Consider the following 19175-nt stretch of genomic DNA (forward strand, 5'->3'; position numbering starts at 1 on the left):
CAGGGTCTGAGGGGACCCCAGCTAGCAAAGGGCCGAAAGTGGATAAAAAAACCCACCCTGGTAAGACGACAGAGGATGAATGCAAGCACGGAGCCTGGTATGTAGCAGGTGCTTAATAAATGAGCCCTATGGCTGTTATCAACAGGTTTGGTCATTACTGCTTCTGAATATACACGTTTATTCTTTAGGCAGCAGAACACAGAGGAGTAGAAACATCAAGAAAAGGCTCAAATCCTGCTCCCTGCAGCTCATGAAAAACTCAAATGATAATAGAAGCAAAGCCACCAAGTCTGGACAATTGGCTTTCAAAAAACAAATAAGATTATAGGTAAAGCTGGAAGCATTTTGGAAGGAGGAGGGAACAGAGTCCTCTGTGACATCTTTTTATTATTATTATTTTATTTTAGTTCTGGGATACAAGTGCAGAATGTGTAAGTTTGTTATATAGGTATATGTGTGCCATGGTGGTTTGCTACACCTATCGACCCGTCATCTAGATTTTAACCCCCACATGCATTAGCTATTTGTCCTAATGCTCTCCCTCCCCTCACCCCCCACCCCTTGACTGGCCCTGGTGTGTGGTGTTCCCCTCCCTGTGTCCATGCGTTCACATTGTGCAACTCCCACTTATAAGTGAGAACGTGTGGTGTTTGCTTTCCTGTCCCTGTGTTAGTTTGCTGAGGATGATGGCTTCCAGCTTCATCCACGACCCTGCAAAGGACATGAAATCATTCTTTTTTATGGCTGCATGGTATTCCATGGTGTATATGTACCACATTTTCTTTGTCCAGTGTATCACTGATGGGCGTTTGGGCTGGTTTCATGTCTTTGCTATTGTAAATAGTGCTGCAATAAACATACATGTGCATGTGTCTTTATAGTAGAATGATTTATATTCCTTTGGTTACATACCCAGTAATGGGATTGCTGGGTCAAATGGTATCTCTGGTTCTAGGTCCTTGAGGAATTACCACACTGTCTTCCACAATCGTTGAACTAATTTACATTCCCACCAAGCACGTAAAAGCGTTCCTATTTCTCCACAGCCTCACCAGCATCTGTTGTTTCCTAACTTTTTAATAATCACCATTCTGACTGGCATGAGATGGTATCTCATTGTGGTTTTGATTTTCATTTCTCTAATAATCAGTGATGTTGAGCTTTTTTTCATATGTTTGTTGGCCACATAAATGTCTTCTTTTGAGAAGTGTCTGTTTATACCCTTTGCATACTTTTTGATGCAGTTGTTTGTTTTTTTCTTGTGAATTTGTTTAAGTTCCTTGTAGATTCTGGATATTAGACCTTTGTCAGATGGGTAAATTGCAAAAATTTTCTCCCATTCTGTAGGTTGCCTGTTCACTCTGATGATAGTTTCTATTCCTGTGCAGAATCTCTTTAGTTTAATTAGATCCCGTTTGTCAACTTTCACTTTCGTTGCAATTGCTTTTGGCATTTTTGTTATGAAGTCTTTGCCCATGCCTATGTCTGAATGGTATTGCCTAGGTTTTCTTCTAGGGTTTTTATGGTTTTGGGTTTTACATTTAAGTCTTTAATCCATCTTGAGTTAATTTTTGTATAAGGTGTAAGGAAGGGGTCCAGTTTCAGTTTTCTGCATATGGCTAACCATACGCAGTCCCATTTATTAAATAGGGAATCCTTTCCCCATTGCTTGTTTTTCTCAGGTTTGTTGAAGATCAGATGGTTGTAAATGTACAGCGTTATTTCTGAGGTCTCTGTTCTGTTCCATTGGTCTATATGTCTGTCTTGGTACCAGTACCATGTTGTTTTGGTTACTGTAGCCTTGTAATATAGTTTGAAGTCAGGTAGCATGATGCCTCCAATTTTTTTCTTTTTGCTTAGGATTGTCTTGGCTATATGGGCTTCTTTTTGGTTCAATATAAAATTTAATGTAGTTTTTTTTTCTAATTCTGTGAAGAATGTCTATGGTAATTTGATGGGAATAGCATTGAATCTATAAATTACTTTGGGTAGTATGTCCATTTTCATGACATTCATCCTTCCTATCCATGAGCATGGAATGTTTTTCCATTTGTTTGTGTCCTCTCTTATTTCGTTGAAGCAGCGGTTTGTAGTTCTCCTTGAAGAGGTCCTTCAAATCCCTTGTAAGTTGTATTCCTAGGTATTTTATTCTCTTTGTACCAGTTGTGAATGGGAGTTCATTCATGATTTGGCTCTCTGCTTGTCTATTGTTGGTGTATAGGAATGCTTGTGATTTTTGCACATTGATTTTGTATCCTGAGACTTTGCTGAAGTTGCTTATCAGCTTAAGGAGTTTTTGAGCTGAGATGATGGGGATTTCTAAATATAGAATCATGTCATCTGCAAACAAAGACAATTTGACTTCCTCTCTTCCTGTTTGAATACCCCTTATTTCCTTCTCTTGCCTAATTGCTCTGGCCAGAACTTCCAATACTATGTTGAATAGAAATGGTTAGAGAGGGCATCCTTGTCTTGTGCTGGTTTTCAAGGGGAATGCTTCCAGCTTTTGCACATTCATTATGATATTGGCTGTGGGTTTGTCATAAATAGTTCTTTTTATTTTGAGATATGTTCCATCAATACCTAGTTTATTGAGAATTTTTAGCATGAAGCGGTGTTGAATTGCATTGAAGGCCTTTTCTGCATCTATTGAGATAATCATGTGGCTTCTGTCATTGGTTCAGTTTATGTGATGGATTACGTTTATTGATTTGCATATGTTGAACCAGCCTTGCATCCCAGGGATGAAGCCAACTTGATTGTGGTGGATAAACTTTTTGATGTGCTGCAGGATTCAGTTTGCCAGTATTTTATTGAGGATTTTCGCATCAATGTTTATCAGGTATACTGGCTTGATGTTTTCTTTTATTGTTGTATCTCTGCCCAGTTTTGATAACAGGATGACGCTGGCCTCGTAAAATAACTTGGGGAGGAGTCCTTCCTTTTCAATTTTTGGAATAGTTTCAGAAGGAATGGTTCCAGCTCCTCTTTGTACCTCTGGTAGAATTTGGTTCTGAATCCGTTTGGTCCTGGGCTTTTTTGGATTGGTAGGCTATTAATTACGGTCTCAATTTCGGAACTTGTTATTGGTCTATTCAGGGACTCAACTTCTTTTTGGTTTAGTCTTGGAAGGGTGTATGTGTCCAGGAATTTATCCATTTCTTCTAGATTTTCTAGTTTATTTGCATAGAGCTGTTCATAGTATTTTCTGATGGTAGTTTGTGTTTCCATGGGGTCAGTGGTGATATCCCCTTTATCTTTTTTTATTGTGTCTATTTGATTCTTCTCTCTTTTCTTCTTTATTAGTCTAGCTAGTGGTCTATTTTGTTAATTTCTTCAAAAAACCAGCTCCTGGATTCATTGATTTTTTGAAGGGTTTTTTTTTGTGTCTCTATCTCCTTCAGTTCAGCTCTGATCTTAGGCATTTCTTGTCTTCTGCTAGCTTTTGGATTTGTTTGCTCTTGCTTCTCTAGTTCTTTTAATTTTGATGTTAGGGTGTTGATTTCTGATCTTCCTAGCTTTCTGATGTAGGCATTTAGTGCTATAAATTTCCCTCTAAACACTACTTTAGTTGTGTCCCGGAGATTCTGGTATGTTGTCTCTTTTTTCTCATTGGTTTCAAATAACTTCTTAATTTCTGCCTTAATTTCATTATTTACCCAGGAGTCATTCAGGAGCAGGCTGTTCAATTTCAATGTAATTGTGTAGTTTTGAGTGAGTTTCTTAATTCTGAGTTCTAATTTGATTGAACTGTGGTCTTATAAACCATTTGGTATGATAGCCGTTCTTTCGCATTTGCTGAGGAGTGTTTTACTTCCAATTATGTGGTTGATTTTAGAATAAGTGCCTTGTGGCACTGAGAAGAATGTGTTTTCTGTTGATCTGGGGTGGAGAGTTCTGTAGGTGTCTATTAGGTCCACTTGATCCAGAGCTGAGTTCAAGCCCTGAATATCCTTATTAATTTTCTGTCTCATTGACCTGTCTAATATTGACAATAGGGTGTTAAAGTCTCCCACTATTATTGTGTGGGAGTCTAAGTCTTTTTGTAGGTCTCTAAGAACTTGTTTTATGAATCTGGGTGCTCCTGTATTGGAGGCACATATATTTAGGATAGTTAGTTGAATTGATCCCTTTACCATTATGTAATGCCCTTCTTTGTCTTTTTTGATCTTTGTTGGTTTAAAGTTTGTTTTGTCAGGGACTAGGATTGCAACCTCCACCTTTTTTCGCTTTCCATTTGCTTGGTAAATTTTCCTCTATCCCTTTATTTTAAGCCTATGTGTGTCTTTGCATGTGAGATGGGTTTCCTAAATACAGCACACCAATGGGGCTTGACTCTTTATCCAATTTGCCTGTCTGTGTCTTTTAATTGGGGGATTTAGCCCAATTACATTTAAGCTTAATATTGTTATGTGTGAATTTGATCGGGTCATCATGATGCTATCTGGTTATTTTGCACACTAGTTGATGCAGTTTCTTCATAGTGATCACTGGTCTTTATATTTTGGTATGTTTTTGCAGTGGCTGGTACCGTTTTTTCCTTTCCATGTTTAGTGCTTCTTTCAGGAGCTCTTGCAAGGCAGGCCTGGTGGTGACAAAATCCCTCAGCATTTGCTTGTTTGGAAAGGATTTTATTTCTCCTTCACGTATGAAGCTTAGTTTGGCTGGATATGAAATTCTGGGTTGAAAATTCTTTCGTTTAAGAATGTTGACTATTGGCCCCCACTCTCTCCTGGCTTGTAGGGTTTCTGCTAATAGTTGTTCTGTTAGTCTGATGGGCTTCCCTTTGTAGGTGCCTTTCTCTTTGGCTGCCCTTAACATTTTTTCCTTCATTTTGGCCTTGGAGAGTTTGATTATTATGTGTCTTGGAGTCGATCTTCTTGTGGACTATCTTAGTGGTGTTTTCTATATTTCCTGAATTTCAGTGTTATCCTGTCTTGCTAGGTTGGGGAAGTTCTCCTGGATAATATCCTGAAGTGTGTTTTCCAACTTGGTTCCATTCTCTCCATCTCTTTCAGGTACTCCAATCAATTATAGGTTTGGTCTTTTTACATAGTCCCATATTTCTCTGAGGTTTTGTTTGTTCTTTTTCATTCTTTTTCTTTAATCTTGTCCGCATGCCTTATTTCAGCAAAATGGTCTTCAAACTCTGATATCCTTTCTTCTGTTTGGTTGATTCCACTATTGATACTTGTGTATGCTTCACAAAGTTCTTGTGCTATGTTTTTTAGCTCCATCAGGTCATTTATGTTCCTCTATAAACTGGTTATTCTAGTTACTGGCTCCTGTAACCTTTTATTAAGATTCTCAGCTTTTTTTTTTTTTTTTTTTGATACGGAGTCTCGCTGTGTCACCCAGGCTGGAGTGCAGTGGCGCGATCTCGGCTCACTGCAAGCTCTGCCTCCCAGGTTCACGCCATTCTCCTGCCTCAGCCTCTCCGAGTAGCTGGGACTACAGGTGCCTGCCACCATGCCCGGCTAGTTTTTTTTGTATTTTTAGTAGAGACGGGGTTTCACCGTGGTCTCGATCTCCTGACCTTGTGATCCGCCCACCTCAGCCTCCCAAAGCGCTGGGATTACAAGCGTGAGCCACCGCACCCGGCCAAGATTCTTAGCTTCTTTGCATTGGGTTAGAACATGCTCCTGTAGCTCAGTGGAATTTGTTATTACTCACCTTCTGAAGCCTACTTCAGCCAATTCATCCATTTCCTCCTTTGTCCAGTTTTGTGCCCTTGCTGGAGAAGCATTGCGATCATTTGGAGGAGAAGAGGCACTCTGGCCTTTTGGGTTGTCAGTGTTTTTTGTTGATTTTTTCTCATCTTCATGAATATGTCTAGTTTCGATCTTTGAGGCTGCTGACCCTTAGATGGAGTTTTTGTGGGGACTTTTTTTGTTGATGCTGTTGTTGTTGCCTTCTGTTTGTTTATTCTTCTTTCAATGGTCAGGTCCCTCCCCTGCAGGGCTGCTGCAGTTTGCTGGGGGTTCACTTCGGGCCTTTTCCCCGGGTTGGCTCCCATGCCTGGACATGTCACTTGAAGAGCCTGGAGAACGGCAAAGATGGGTGCCTGCTCCTTCTTTTAGGACCTCTAACCTCGAGGGGCACTGGTCCAATGCCAGTAGGAGCACTCCTGTACAGGGTGTCTGACAACCCCTATTGGAGGGTCTCTCAGTTGGGTGGCACGGGGAGCAGGACCCATTTAAGGAAACACTTTGACTGTCCCTTGGTGGAGTGGGTGTGCTTCAGTGGGGGAAAACTCACTTATCTGGGCTGCCCAGATTTCTCAGAACTAGCAGCAGGAAAAACTAAGTCTGCTGGACTACCGCCCCTCCCTATAGGGGCTGAGGCCCAGGGAGATCAGAGTTCTGTCCCTAAGCCCTGGGCTGGAGTTGTTGGAGTTCCTGCAGGGAGGCCCCGCCCAGTGAGGAGGGATGGGTCAGTTCTGAAGAGGCACTGTGGCTGCAGTCTGCCACAGCTGGTGTGTTGGGCTGTGGGGGATACCTCTTGGGAAGAAGCCATCCAGCCTCCCTGGCTCCAGCAGGGGAAAAGCATGGCCTGGAGTTATAGAGATGGCTGCCACCTTTCCCTTGCCCTGGAAACTTAGTGTGTTAGGCAACGATCAGTCCCAATGCTGGCTGCCGCCCATCCCCAGAGGAGCTCAGATGGCTTAGACAGCAGGCAGCCACAGCTGTGGTCCTGGCCACCCCTTGCCCTGGGAGCTCAGCAGCCTTAACGAGATTCTAGCTGAATGGCTGTTGAGAATCTGTGCAGCTCTGTGGTTGAGACCCTAGGCCCCAGTGGTATGGGCTAACGAGTGGGATCTTCCGATCAGAGGGTTGCACAGTTCTGTGGAAAAAGCACTGTTTCACAGGCTAGGTAGCACGCTTACTCACCGCCTCCCTTGGCTGGGGGGTGGGGGCTTCCCTGTCCCACAGCTCTCAGGGGGCCGCTGCACCACACTGCTCTTCCTCTCCGTGGGTCTCGCCAGCTGCCTAGTCAGTTCTGATGTCAGAACCTGGATACTTCGGTTGATGGTGCAGGATTTGCTCGCTTTTATGGTTCTTTTCCATGGGAGCCTCCTATCACTGCTGCTTCTAGTCAGCCATCTTGGCCCCGCCCTGCTGTGACATCTTGGTGTTTTGAGGCAGGGAGACTTTTGGGGCTGAGGAGTACTGGGATTTCAGCGCTTTTTTAGATACACATGTTTTCACGATGGAAGGTCCTCTGGCACTGAGGCTGGATCTGAGCAGGGCTTTATCCGGAAACTCTATCTTGGGTCCTGAGGCCTGTACTGTGGGAGAGGTCCTGGCCAGGGCGCTGAGTCCTCCTGAGATGTTTCCACCACATTTTTTCTGAAGCACCCACACCCAGAAAAGCTGTTCTCAAAGCCCCAACCCTGTGGGGCACGACCTTTGCCAGGGGACTGCGTATGAGAATCTTCTGGAGTCATGAAGAGTTCAGATGCCCAGGCCCATGTCAGATCAATTAAACTGGCATTTTTAGGGTGGATCCTGGGTCCAGGTTTGTAAACATTTTTGTCAAAGTTTCCCAGGTGATTCTAATGGGTGGCCAAGATTGAAAGCCACCAGACTCCACCCCAAACCCCATGTATCCTTGAGGCCTGGAGGAGCACTGGCCCACCTGAGGTGCCATGGTTTCAGCATCACATAGTTCACATTTATGGAACATTTACTGCATTCTAGGTGCTGCTCTGAGGATGTTACATGATTTAACTCCTTCAGCTCTCCCCGCAGTCTGTGATGTCCGTGTTATCATCAACAGGTGAGGACACCAAGGCCCACGGTGGTGGTTGCCTGGTCTCAGGTCACAAAGCTAGAAAATGGCTGAGCTGGGAAGTGGCTCAGGCAGTTGAGTTCCTGCCTATGCTCTCCTCACCACTGTTGTGCGGCAGCTCAGTGCTAACGCGAACACCTCCACCATTAGGGGCTCTGTGCCCATCCTCTCCAATCCTCGCAGAGCCTAGAGTGGGGGCCATGACTAGCAGCATCACACAGATGGAGAAACTGAGGACTCAAGGGAAGGCTAGACTGGCTTAACATTACACAACCTTGAAATAGCACCTCAATTTGGGGATGCTTAGAATGCGCTAGGTGATTTACAGAGAGAACCTCAAATCATTTTCTTTCTCTTAAAGGAGTTCATGATCATCACCATTCTACAGATGAGGAAACTGAGGCTGGGGGAAATGAAGGCACTGTCTCCTTGTCCTCCGTGTGTCTCAGTGGGCACCTTCTGTGTCCCACCAAGCATTCATGTCCATTAACAGAGCAAGTGCCCTGAATTCTTGAGCCCCAACACTGACCGCACACCCAATTGTCCCTTCGAGATTCTTGACTTCATGCAATTCAAGGGAGAAGCCTCCCTTCTGGGTGCCCAGGCCCAGATACACTGTGGCCAGAAACAAAACACTGTGGGCTCCTGTCAGTCCAAGGGGAGCATGGAAACTTGCTCCTATGGGCCCCACGCACCCCATAGGAAATACCACATCTCCTCATCCTTAGTCCTCAGCACCAAGAAGGGGTGGGCACATGCTCCGCTGAGCTGCAGGAGGCCCAACTCTGCTCCATAGATGCTGCTGAGTGAAGGAGAAACAGCACAACATGGGCGGAGAGTCCTAAATGCTTCATGTGTGCTGAGACCTGTCTTTTAGAAACAGGCTTGACATATAATGAGCCATCTGCAGAACCTTTCTAATGAGAGTGTAAAGCCAGCCCTTCCTACCCCTACAGCACTTTTTTTTTCATTTGTTTTGTTTTGTTTTTGATGGAGTTTCGCTCTTGTTGCCCAGGCTGGAGTGCGATGGCACGATCTCGGCTCACCACAACCTCCGCCTTCCAGTTTCAAGCAATTCTCCTGCCTCAGCCTCCCGAGTAGCTGGGATCACAGGCATGCCCCACCATGCTCAGCTAATTTTGTATTTTTAGTAAAGACGGAGTTTCTCCATGTTGGTCAGGCTGGTCTTGAACTCCTGACCTCAGGTGACCCACCCACCTCGGCCTCCCAAAGTGCTGGGATTACAGGCATGAGCGACTGCACCCAGACTCAGTTTTGTTTTTAATGCTTTTCGCTATAGAACTGAACAATGCCAGAGTCCGGAAAGAGAAGGTTGGAGCATTTCTCTACACTTGAAAAACCACACCTGAGTGAGTGCTGCAGAGACAGGGGCTGTAAGTCAGGCTGGTGGGGAGGAAATCTTGGCTCCCTGACCTGCTCACCACTCAGATCTCCTCTCTGAGCCTCAGTGTCGTCATCTTTAAAGGAGGCAACAAATGGCTCCGCCCTCATAGCACTGGTTATAAGAAGACTTTGGCACAACTGCCGCTCCCTGGCCCCCTTCCCTGCCTCCCTCCTTTCTCATCCAGGACATCATTTAGGCTGAGAGCATGGCAAAGAGGGGTGAGCACCCTACTAGGAGTTAGCAGATCTGAGTCACACCTGAGCTACTTTCTGGCTGTGATTGCCTGGGCTGGTGAGGCACTATTTGGAAACTTCAGTGTCTTTGCCTATATTATCTGCACAATCAGGGTAAAGCCACTTCCACATCTATGTTCAAGGGTTGTGGGGAGCCCTGTTGCTACATCATCTAGGAAGGAAATTAGATAATATTCTCATGTATGAAAATACACACACCCTCTAACTTAGCAATGTCACTTCCAGTGGGTGTCTCCCACCTGAGTAGGGTGATACATGTACAAGGCCATCCACTGCAGGATTGTTAATAGCTCAAGTTTGGGAAAAACTTACATATCCATCAACAGAATGCTGTGAAATAAATTTTGATATTTCCATAAGTTGGAGTATTCTGCAGCTGCTAAAGAGTGGAGCAGTTCTATGTCCTGATGTAGAATCTCAATATGGAATGATAGGGTTTATGTTTGGAAGAAGTTTTCCAATCACCAATGGGCTTTAGTGTCTGAGTGTGAGGTGCATTCTGAACCTTTGGGAAATGGATGAAAAAAGAAATCCTGGCTTCCTGATCCGTGGTTCTGTTTGAGGAGCTTTTATTTAGTACCTGTGATGCACCAGGTTCTTCTGTGAAGACAGTGTCTAACAAACACTGGGGAAGGAAGGAGCCTGCCTCGATTCAGACCTGGACTCTGGCTTTGATTCCATCAATAACTGGCCTGGTGACTGTGGACAAGGCCCCTGTCATCTCTTGGCTTAAATCCCCCATCTGTAAAGGGGAGTTGGGCTGAAAGTCTGAAGGTCTTTCCCGTGCTGAAATTCCAGGATTCAGGAGGTACGATGAGGATTCTGGGCCTCTGGCTGGAAACCCCAAATAAGTTTTATTGCTTCCTGAAATTGGGCACCCCTGAGCCACCCATATGTATGACCTCTTTCCTGAGGTGAAGGATATTGTGAGATGACCCAGCTCTGCTCAGAGCCCACAGTGACTGTATGACTCAGTCCTTAAATCACACAAGGCTTCAAATAGACCCACAGCAAATGCCAAACTTGTTGGCATCTCCTCCCACCAGGCCATCAGACTAAACAGTAAATCTGTGCCTCCCAGGAATCTTCCCTGTGTGATGTTTCTGAAGATTAAATAAAGAAAAACACAATTTACACTTTCCATCCGCTGGATGAATTTCTCCTCATTAGAATGGAAGAGAATGTAAGCTTGGTGTGGGGAAGAGCTATTGGCCGTTTCATTCACTGCTGTTTGCACAGCATCCAGGGTGGAGTCTGGCACACAGTGGGTTCTCAGTGAGTGCCTGCTGCATAAAAAAGAGACTCGGCCAGCCTGAGAGAGAAGCGCTCTTTGGAGGCAGCAGGTGAGTTCTGGCCCCGTACCTGGGCAAGTCACTCAATCTGTCAGTTTCCTCATTCGTGGAACCAAAAGGCTGGGCCAGATTGGGAAGGGCAAGAGCTGTAGAGCCAGACAGATTGGAGATGTAGTCTTTCCCATCATTTACCAGCCGTGGAAACTTGAGCAATAGCATGATGTCCCTGGGCCTCAACTCACCTGATCTGTAGAAGCGGGTGACATCAAGTCGTGAAAAAGAGCACTCACCACCACACCTGATTGTTGCTCAAAGAATGGAAGGTGTTACTATTGAGTTATTGTCACACATCAGGGGATGAGGGAAGTCCATGTTGTACTCACCACGCAAAGCCATCTCAGTGCCTGGTCCAGACTTAAACTCCATGTTCTCAGGGCTCCCTTTTCGAAACTTCACACAATAGTAGGTGCCGGTATCTGCTGGGGTGATGTTACTGATGCGGATGGAAAAGTCCATGTTGTTTCTCTTTGTGAGGTCTGAAACAGCTGTTACCCTGGGGAAGTGGCCTTCTTTTTGATTGTAGATTAATTCCCGGCCTGGTCCAGCTCCTCTGAACCACAGGACGGGTCCCACGGGAAGCAGGGAGGTCACAGTGCAGCGCAGAGTGGCCGTCTCTCCAACTGTGACCAACAGGAGCTTCTCAGGCTGAATCATCTGTAGCTCCTCCTCACCTGCCACTTCTGGAAAGGAGCACAAAGCAATCATTTTCTCCTCCTTACATAGTCCTGTATTTCCTCGTGTTTATGAAAGATATTCAGTGACTGGGTGCACATCAGGAATCAGGAGCAGGACTTGATCTCAGCACACTGCATGTATTATCTCATTTAACCCTCACAACAAGCCTATAACATAAGACTGTATTACAATTGAGGGCACTGAGGCCTGAGGCACAGAGAAGTTCATTTTTTTTTCTTTTTTTTTTTGAGAGAGGGTCCTCTTCTGTTGCCCAGGCTGGAGTGCTGAGGCATAATCATGGCTCACTGCAACTTCAACCTCTCAGGCTCAAGTGATCCTCCTGCCTCAGCCTCCGGAGTAGCTAGGACCACATGTGTATACCACCATGCCAGGTTAAGCTTTGTATTTTTGTAGAAACAGGTCACACCACTCTGCCCAGGTTGCTCTTACTTGAGTGCAAGTGATCCACTTGCCTCGGCTTTCCATAGTGCTGGGATGACAGGTGAGAGCCATCAAGCCCAGCCAAGGGATTCAATTTCAAGGTAGAGCTTTGGGTTGAGGACCTGAGTAGAACTCCTGAACTCTACTTTGAAATGTAAATATATATGTCGTATAAGTGTCATATATATTTTATATATATATGTATTTAAAAACTGTCAGTAAAGCTATGTGTCTTCTGCAGGCTGTTTTTTGCCTCTCCAAATTCTAGAGGCTGCCCACATTCCTTTCTCACTGTTACATCTTCCTATCACTCTAACATCTTGCTTGCATCCTTACACGTCCTTCTCAAAGAATTAATCTCTTTCCTCCTTCTTATAAGGACCCTTCTGATATATTGGGTCCACTCTGACACTAGACCCAGTATTAAAACCACTGTCTTAAAAATGCTCAAGGAAGTAAAGGAAACAATGGACAAAGAACTAAAACAGCAGGAATATAAATGCATTAACAAAATAAGAACATCCAGAATGAGAAATTATAAAATGAAATCCAACAGAAACTTGGAAGTTGAAAATACAACAATTAAAAGTTCAGTAGAGGGGTTCCCCAACAGGTGTGAGCAGGTGGAAGAAAAATCATAAAGCGGCAAGATGGAATAATTAAAATATTAAAACTGAGATATGGATGGAAAATGGAATAAAATATAGAGAACGGAATCTAAGGGAATTTTGGGACACTATCAAATGGATTGAAATACACATTATTAGAGTTCCAGGGGAAAAAAAAAGAGGAAGAGAAAAAGGAGCAGAAGATTATTTGAAGAAATCATGGCCAAAACCTTCACAAACTCAATAAAATACATGAATGTACGAATTTAAAGACACTGAAGAAATTAAAGTTTAACTCAAGGATAGAATCTGAGACCCACACTAAGGTACATTGTAATTCAACTGTCAAAAACTAAATTCAGAGAATCCTGAAAGCAGTGGGAGAGAAGCGATTCCTCACATACAAGAGACCCTCAGCAAGATTATCAACTGAGCTCTTATGTAAAGTATTGGAGGCCAGAAGACAGAGGGATGATATGTTCAAAATGCTGAAAGAGGAAAAAACCTGTCAACCATGAATTCTATACCTGGCAAAAGTGTCCTTCAAACACAAGGGGGAAATTAAGACATTCTCAGATAAACAAAAGCTAAGATGGTTCATGACCACAAAACCTTGCTTACAAGAAATGCTAAAGGGAGTGCTTCAGGTGGAAATGAAACGATGCCATATGGCAACTCAAAGTTATATGAAGAAATAAAGATGTCCAGTTATATGTAATTAAAAAAAAATATTTACCTGACACCTCAACATCCCACAAACAAGTTGTGAGCACCCTGCCAAACCAGGTACACCACTGTGATAAAGCTGGTCCCTGTCACAATTCCTCTTCTTGTCCTCCTCTTCTGTGACCTAGTGACACTGAAACATTCTAGTGAAACCCATCATGCTTTTTCTTTGTGTCCTCCACCCTGACTCCCAGTAAAGGCAATGGCTTCCCATCCCTCATCTCTCTTGCTTCCTCATCTGCTTGGTTGAGCCTACTCCCGGGGAGCTTCTCCCATATGGCTTCCTATGTGGCATGCCCTACCCAGCTATGCCTCTCCAGATGAAATTTTCATGACCATGTTAGAGTGATCCTTAAAGACACAACCTGCAGGACTTACTCTACCATTTTCAACACTAATGGCAATGAGGAGGGGATTATTCTAAACCGGGGTAGAAAGTTCCTAGGAGATGACTTTGACTGTTCATGGCTTACTGATTTGCTACTGATCGGCTCCACAATTTGAGAAGGTTTTGTTTTGTTTTTTTTTTTTTTGCCCTGATGCTTTCCTTGTGTTGTGCTATGCACAGCTATGTGTTGCCTTTTGGAGTGCTGCCAAGACTCTCTATCCTAAAGTGTGTATCCTATTCCAATATCAATAATGACAGGTGCCTTTCTTCAAGAGCACAGGATGATATAGCAACCTCTTCAAAGAAGACTCATGTGATACTTATAATAATATCACATAATCCAGCATCTCTGAGTTGTTTTGAGGTGCCAGTGGCAATGTATTCTTCATTTACAAATTTTACTTGCAAATTAAACTCAACAGGCACTCCTTTTAGTGCTTTCAAACAAACAAAAATACCTCTTTTCTCTAGAGACTTGGGCAATGATTTTCATTCCTCTTGGAATCGCTAGACCACTCCTGATGGTCATAAACTTCCCCAGAGCTTCTAATGCAAAACAAAAAATAAAACAAAACAAAAAAGCCCCTCTCTGCCTTCTTCTTTACTTCATTCTAACAAAAAATGACTGGTTATCTACTAGAATCTACTGGCTTGTGGTCCAGATCTAGGGGGAATATTTCCTGTTGCAAGCATTAACCACTGGTTGTCCCACAGGCCAGTCCCGGCTCATCTGAAATGGGTCCCATTGGAACTTAAACTTCTACTGAAACACAAAATTAAAATTTGTCAGGTGCAGCTGCACACCTTTCTGTTGACAGTGGCCTTATTACTACTGGATTTGTTGATGCGACAATCCTCAACCAAATACTAGCTAACTGAATTGAACAGCATGTTAGAAGGATTATAAACCATGAACAAGTGGTATTTATTCCTGGAATATAAGTATGTTTCAATATACAAATGACAAACAAACAATATGGTATGCCATATTTATAGAATAAATAGAAAAAACACATGATCATCTTTTTTGATGCAGAAAAGCATCTGGTAAATTTGTATATCTACTTATGATGAAAACAATAAAAGGGATATATGAATACTTTCACAAGATAACATTCACATACTCACACTTTATTTTTATTGCACTTATCATTGTCAAAAATTAATTTTTTCATTCACCTATTTATCCTGTGTATTGATTACTGTCTTTCTCCTCAGTGGATGTAAGCAACAAAAGGCAATTACCTTTTCTCTTTTATTCTAACAAAGTACCCCACGTTTTTATGTCAGATCCTGGCACATAGTAGGTATCCAATAGATGTGCGCATAATGTTTGAATTGCTCAGTGGGACATTTCCCTTGAAGACTGAAATCTTCTATTTTAGGTGGTTTGCTCCTGTGGAATTTGACAGAAAATGAGTTTCCCATGTAGAGTACTTAGTGAAAAAAAAATCAATTTGCAAACATACAGAAAGTAGAAGAGCCCAGAGAAGAAAGTAGGAGAACCCCCTTCACACCACATCGCCCACTCCACTCCCAAGAGCAGCAGCTGCAGAAATATCGTGGAATAGAATCAAGACAGGAAGTGTTTGAGTAATGGTGAAACCTGTGACCTCTAGAGTCAGAATGCCTGAGTTCAAATTGTAGCTCTACCAGTTACCAATGAGTGAGCCTGGAGCACTTTGTGCTTCTGTTTTCTTATCTGTTAGGGAAGGTGACAAGAATATCTACCTTATATATAATGATCACACTAAGTAAAAGATGTAAGGCATTTCCAACAGTGTCTGCCACATGGTGAATGTTCAAAAATTGTAAAGTTATTGCTCGGTAGATTTCTTGAGGCTTGGAGGCTTCAGTGGACATTAGATGACAAGGATAAGGATAAGAATATGGATATGGATATAAATATAACTATAGTTATAGGTAATATAGGCAGACCTGTGTCACCTGTATCCCCACATTTGTTTCCTCATTTCTACCATTCATGGAAGAGGGAATTGCAGGATAAAAATGCACAGAAATTCCGTTTTGAGGGAAAATGCATTTTACCAAGAGAGAAGTTTGCTTATCTGTTGCTTATATTAACAGACTGGGGGACTTTGAGTGGTAAGATTAGAGAAGTAGGAAGGAGGGAGAATGGCTGGGCAATAGGGAAAACCACACATCTCTTCAATGTGCATTTCATGTAGACTGAAAAAATGAGTTGAAGGTTACAGTAAAGAAAGTCTTTTTAAAATCCTGTGTGTGTTTCAGCATGGTCACATGAGATTTATCTCAGGAATGCCAGGATGGTACAACATTCATAAATCTCCAAATGTGATATGCTACATCAAGGCAATCTTGAGCAAAAATAACAAAGATGGGGCCAGGCACGGTGGCTCACGCCTGTAACCCCAGCACTTTGGGTGGCCGAGGCAAGCAGATCACAAAGTTAGGCAAACGAGACCATCTTGACCAACATGGTGAAACGCTGTCTCTACTGAAAATACAAAAAATTAGCCAGGCATGGTGATGCACACCTGTAGTCCCAGCTACTTGGGAGGCTGAGGCAGGGGAATCACTTGAACCCAGGAGGCGGAGATTGCAGTGAGCTGAGATCGCACCACTGCACTCCAGACTGGCGACAGAGTGAGACTCCATCTAAAAAAAAAAAAAAAAAAAAAAAGAACAAAGATGGAAGCACCACACTGCCTAATTTCAACATTGACTACAGTGTCAAAGTAATCAAAATGGCATGGCACTGGCATAAAAAGAGACATTTAGACCAATGGATCGGAACAGAGAGCCAGCAATAAACTCACACATTCACACTCAATTGACCATTGACAAAAGTGTGAAGAAAACACAATGGGGAAAGGTGTGTCTCTTCAAAAAGTGGTGTTGGGAAAATGGGATATCCATGTGTAGGGGAATGAAATTAGACCTTCTTCTCAGGCCTCATACAAAAATCAACTCAAAATGGGTTAAAGACTTAAATGTAAGATCTGAAACTGTACAAGAACTAGAAGGAAAGTTTCATGACATTGGTCTTGGCAATACATTTTTGGATTTGAGCCCCAAAGCACAGGCAACAAGCAAAAATAGACAAATGACATTAACAACAAACTAAAAAAGCTTCTACACAGCCAAGGAAACAATCAACAGAGTGAAGAGACAATCTGTAGAATGGAAGAAAACATTTGCAAACCATACATCTGATAAGGAGTCAGTATACAAAATATATAAGGAAGTCAAACAATTCAACCATAAGAAAACAACCCTATTAAAATATGGGCCAAAGATCCGAATAGGCATTTCTCAGAAGAAGACATTAAGATGGCAAGTCAGCATATAAAAAATATCCAACCTTACTATTCATGAGATAAATGCAAATTAAAACCGCAGTGAGATATCATCTCACACCTGTAAGAATGGCTATTATCAAAAAGAGGAAATTTAGTATTGGAGAAGATGTGGAGCAAAGGGAACCCTTGCAGACAGTTGGTGGGAATGTAAATTAGTAGAGTCGTTAGTGAAAACAGTATGCAGGTTCCTCAAGAAATTAAAAATATAACTCTTATCTGATCTGGTAATCTCACAACTGGCATATATCCAAAGGAAATGACATCAGCATGTCACAGAGATATCTGCACTCCCATGTCCATTGCAGCATTATTTACAAAAGCCAAGATATGGAATCAACCTAGGTGTCTATCAGCAGATAAATGGAGAAAGAAAATGTAGTCTATATGCACAATGGAATTCTAATCTGCCTTACAAAAAGGGAAATCCTGTCATTTGCAGCAGCATGGATGAACCTGGAGGACATTCTGCTAAGTGAAATAAGCCAGGCACAGAAAGACAAACACTGTATGATTTCACGTATGTAGAATCTAAAAATTTGAGCTCATAGAAGCAGAAAGTAGAATGGTGTTTATCTGGTGCTATAGCGGGGGCGTAGTTGGGGAGATATTAGTCAAAGGATACAAAATTTCAATTTAGATAAGAGAAATAAGTTCAAGATATCTATTGTACAATGTGGTGTTTATACTTAATAATATGAATTGTATTCTTGAAAACTGCTGAGAGAGCAGAGTTTACGAGTTCTCACAATAAAAAATGATAAATATGTGAGGTAATGCATATGTTTATTAGCTCAAATTAGTCATTCCACAATGTATGCACATTCCATAATATGTTGTACATAAGTATGCATACTTTCATCAAATAAAAATAAAATAAAATATTTATTTTGTTAAAAATTTCACTGAAAATAAAAAATTAAATAGAAAGTTAGAGAAACAATGACTAAAAATGAAATCTCATCTGTGCATGTACATGTACATATATATGTATATATAATGTGTATATATACACACTCACAAATATATATAAAAGTTTGGCTTATCATGTTAGTATATAAGGTTGTTTTGTGCATTAATTACAATTATGACAAATTTAAAAATCTCAGTAAAATATTTGGCACATAGAAATCATCCAACATATTTTTAACAACATTTTGGGAAAACATACATACACTAGCGTTTTACCTCTGATTGTTTCTGACTGCTGTGATGGGTGATTATTAATCTAATGTTTGCTTCCCTGCATTTTCTAATATTTCTACACATAGCATAACATGGTTAAAAGGGTGATAACCTCTGGAGCTGGTCAACCTGGACTTGATCCCAACTGCTCCATGGACTGAGGTAGGGGACAATGAACAAGTTCCTGCCTCTGCCTCACTCCCTATTTGCAAATAGGGCACAAGAGTTGTAGCTTTCACACAGGGATGTTGTGAGGATTAGTTGACTTAATACACACAAAATGCTAAGAAGTGTGTCTGCCTTACAGGAAGAGAGCAATTGCTGAACTATTACTGCTGTCATTTGGGTACAGTGTATGTGTAAAAAAAAATAATTTGAAAAGTGAGACCCTTGCCCTCTAAGACCTGTGAGGTGACATCACAGCAGGGCTCAGTGGGCAATTGAGAGGCTATTGTGCCCAGCCCTGTGACCGGGGGTCAGCTGCATGGTCTGAAAAAGGGGTGAAGACAGGCAGCCTGTCTGGGAGCTGTGAACAGGGCTCTCTCAGGTGGCACCAGGAAAGACCTCCCAATCCTGTCTGCCTGGGGGAAGGGAAAATAAATTCTCCAGAGGAAAGTCAAGATGACCAAGAGAGATTGTAATGCCTGTTATGGGCTGAATGTGCCCCCAAAATGAATGGGTTGAAGCCCCAATCCCCAGCGTCTTAGAATGTGACCATATTTGGAGACAAGGTCTTTAACCCGTTTATGCCTGAGGTTGCAATTTTTTTAATTTGAAAAATCAGACCTTGGCAATGCCCTTGGGCAGTAGGATATAAATAACTCCCGCAAGCTTAGTGATCCAATAGTGGAGCACTAGGCATAAATGGGTGAAGCAATTTAGTTAAATGAGGTCATTGGCGGGGAGCCTTAATCCAATATGGCTGATGTTCTCATAAGAGAAAGTGAGAACACAGACACACACAGAGGAAGACCATGTGTTAAGACACATGGAGGAGACGGCCTTCTAC

At 42.5% G+C, this 19175-nt stretch overlaps 1 protein-coding gene across 4 annotated transcripts in view; it reads right to left on the reverse strand.

Annotated features, from left to right (window-relative positions):
- LOC129474291 (signal-regulatory protein gamma) overlaps window positions 1-19175 on the reverse strand; it is a 45298-nt gene that overhangs the window by 8951 nt on the left and 17172 nt on the right. For all 4 annotated transcript variants that reach the window (XM_055265487.2, XM_055265485.2, XM_055265489.2 and 1 more), the window contains exon 2: window positions 11126-11482. In XM_055265487.2, the coding sequence (XP_055121462.1) occupies window positions 11126-11482 (357 nt within the window). The remainder of the gene's footprint in view (window positions 1-11125; window positions 11483-19175) is intronic.

Source organism: Symphalangus syndactylus, chromosome 24 (assembly GCF_028878055.3).
Source record: "Symphalangus syndactylus isolate Jambi chromosome 24, NHGRI_mSymSyn1-v2.1_pri, whole genome shotgun sequence".
Taxonomy (NCBI): Eukaryota; Metazoa; Chordata; class Mammalia; order Primates; family Hylobatidae; genus Symphalangus; species Symphalangus syndactylus.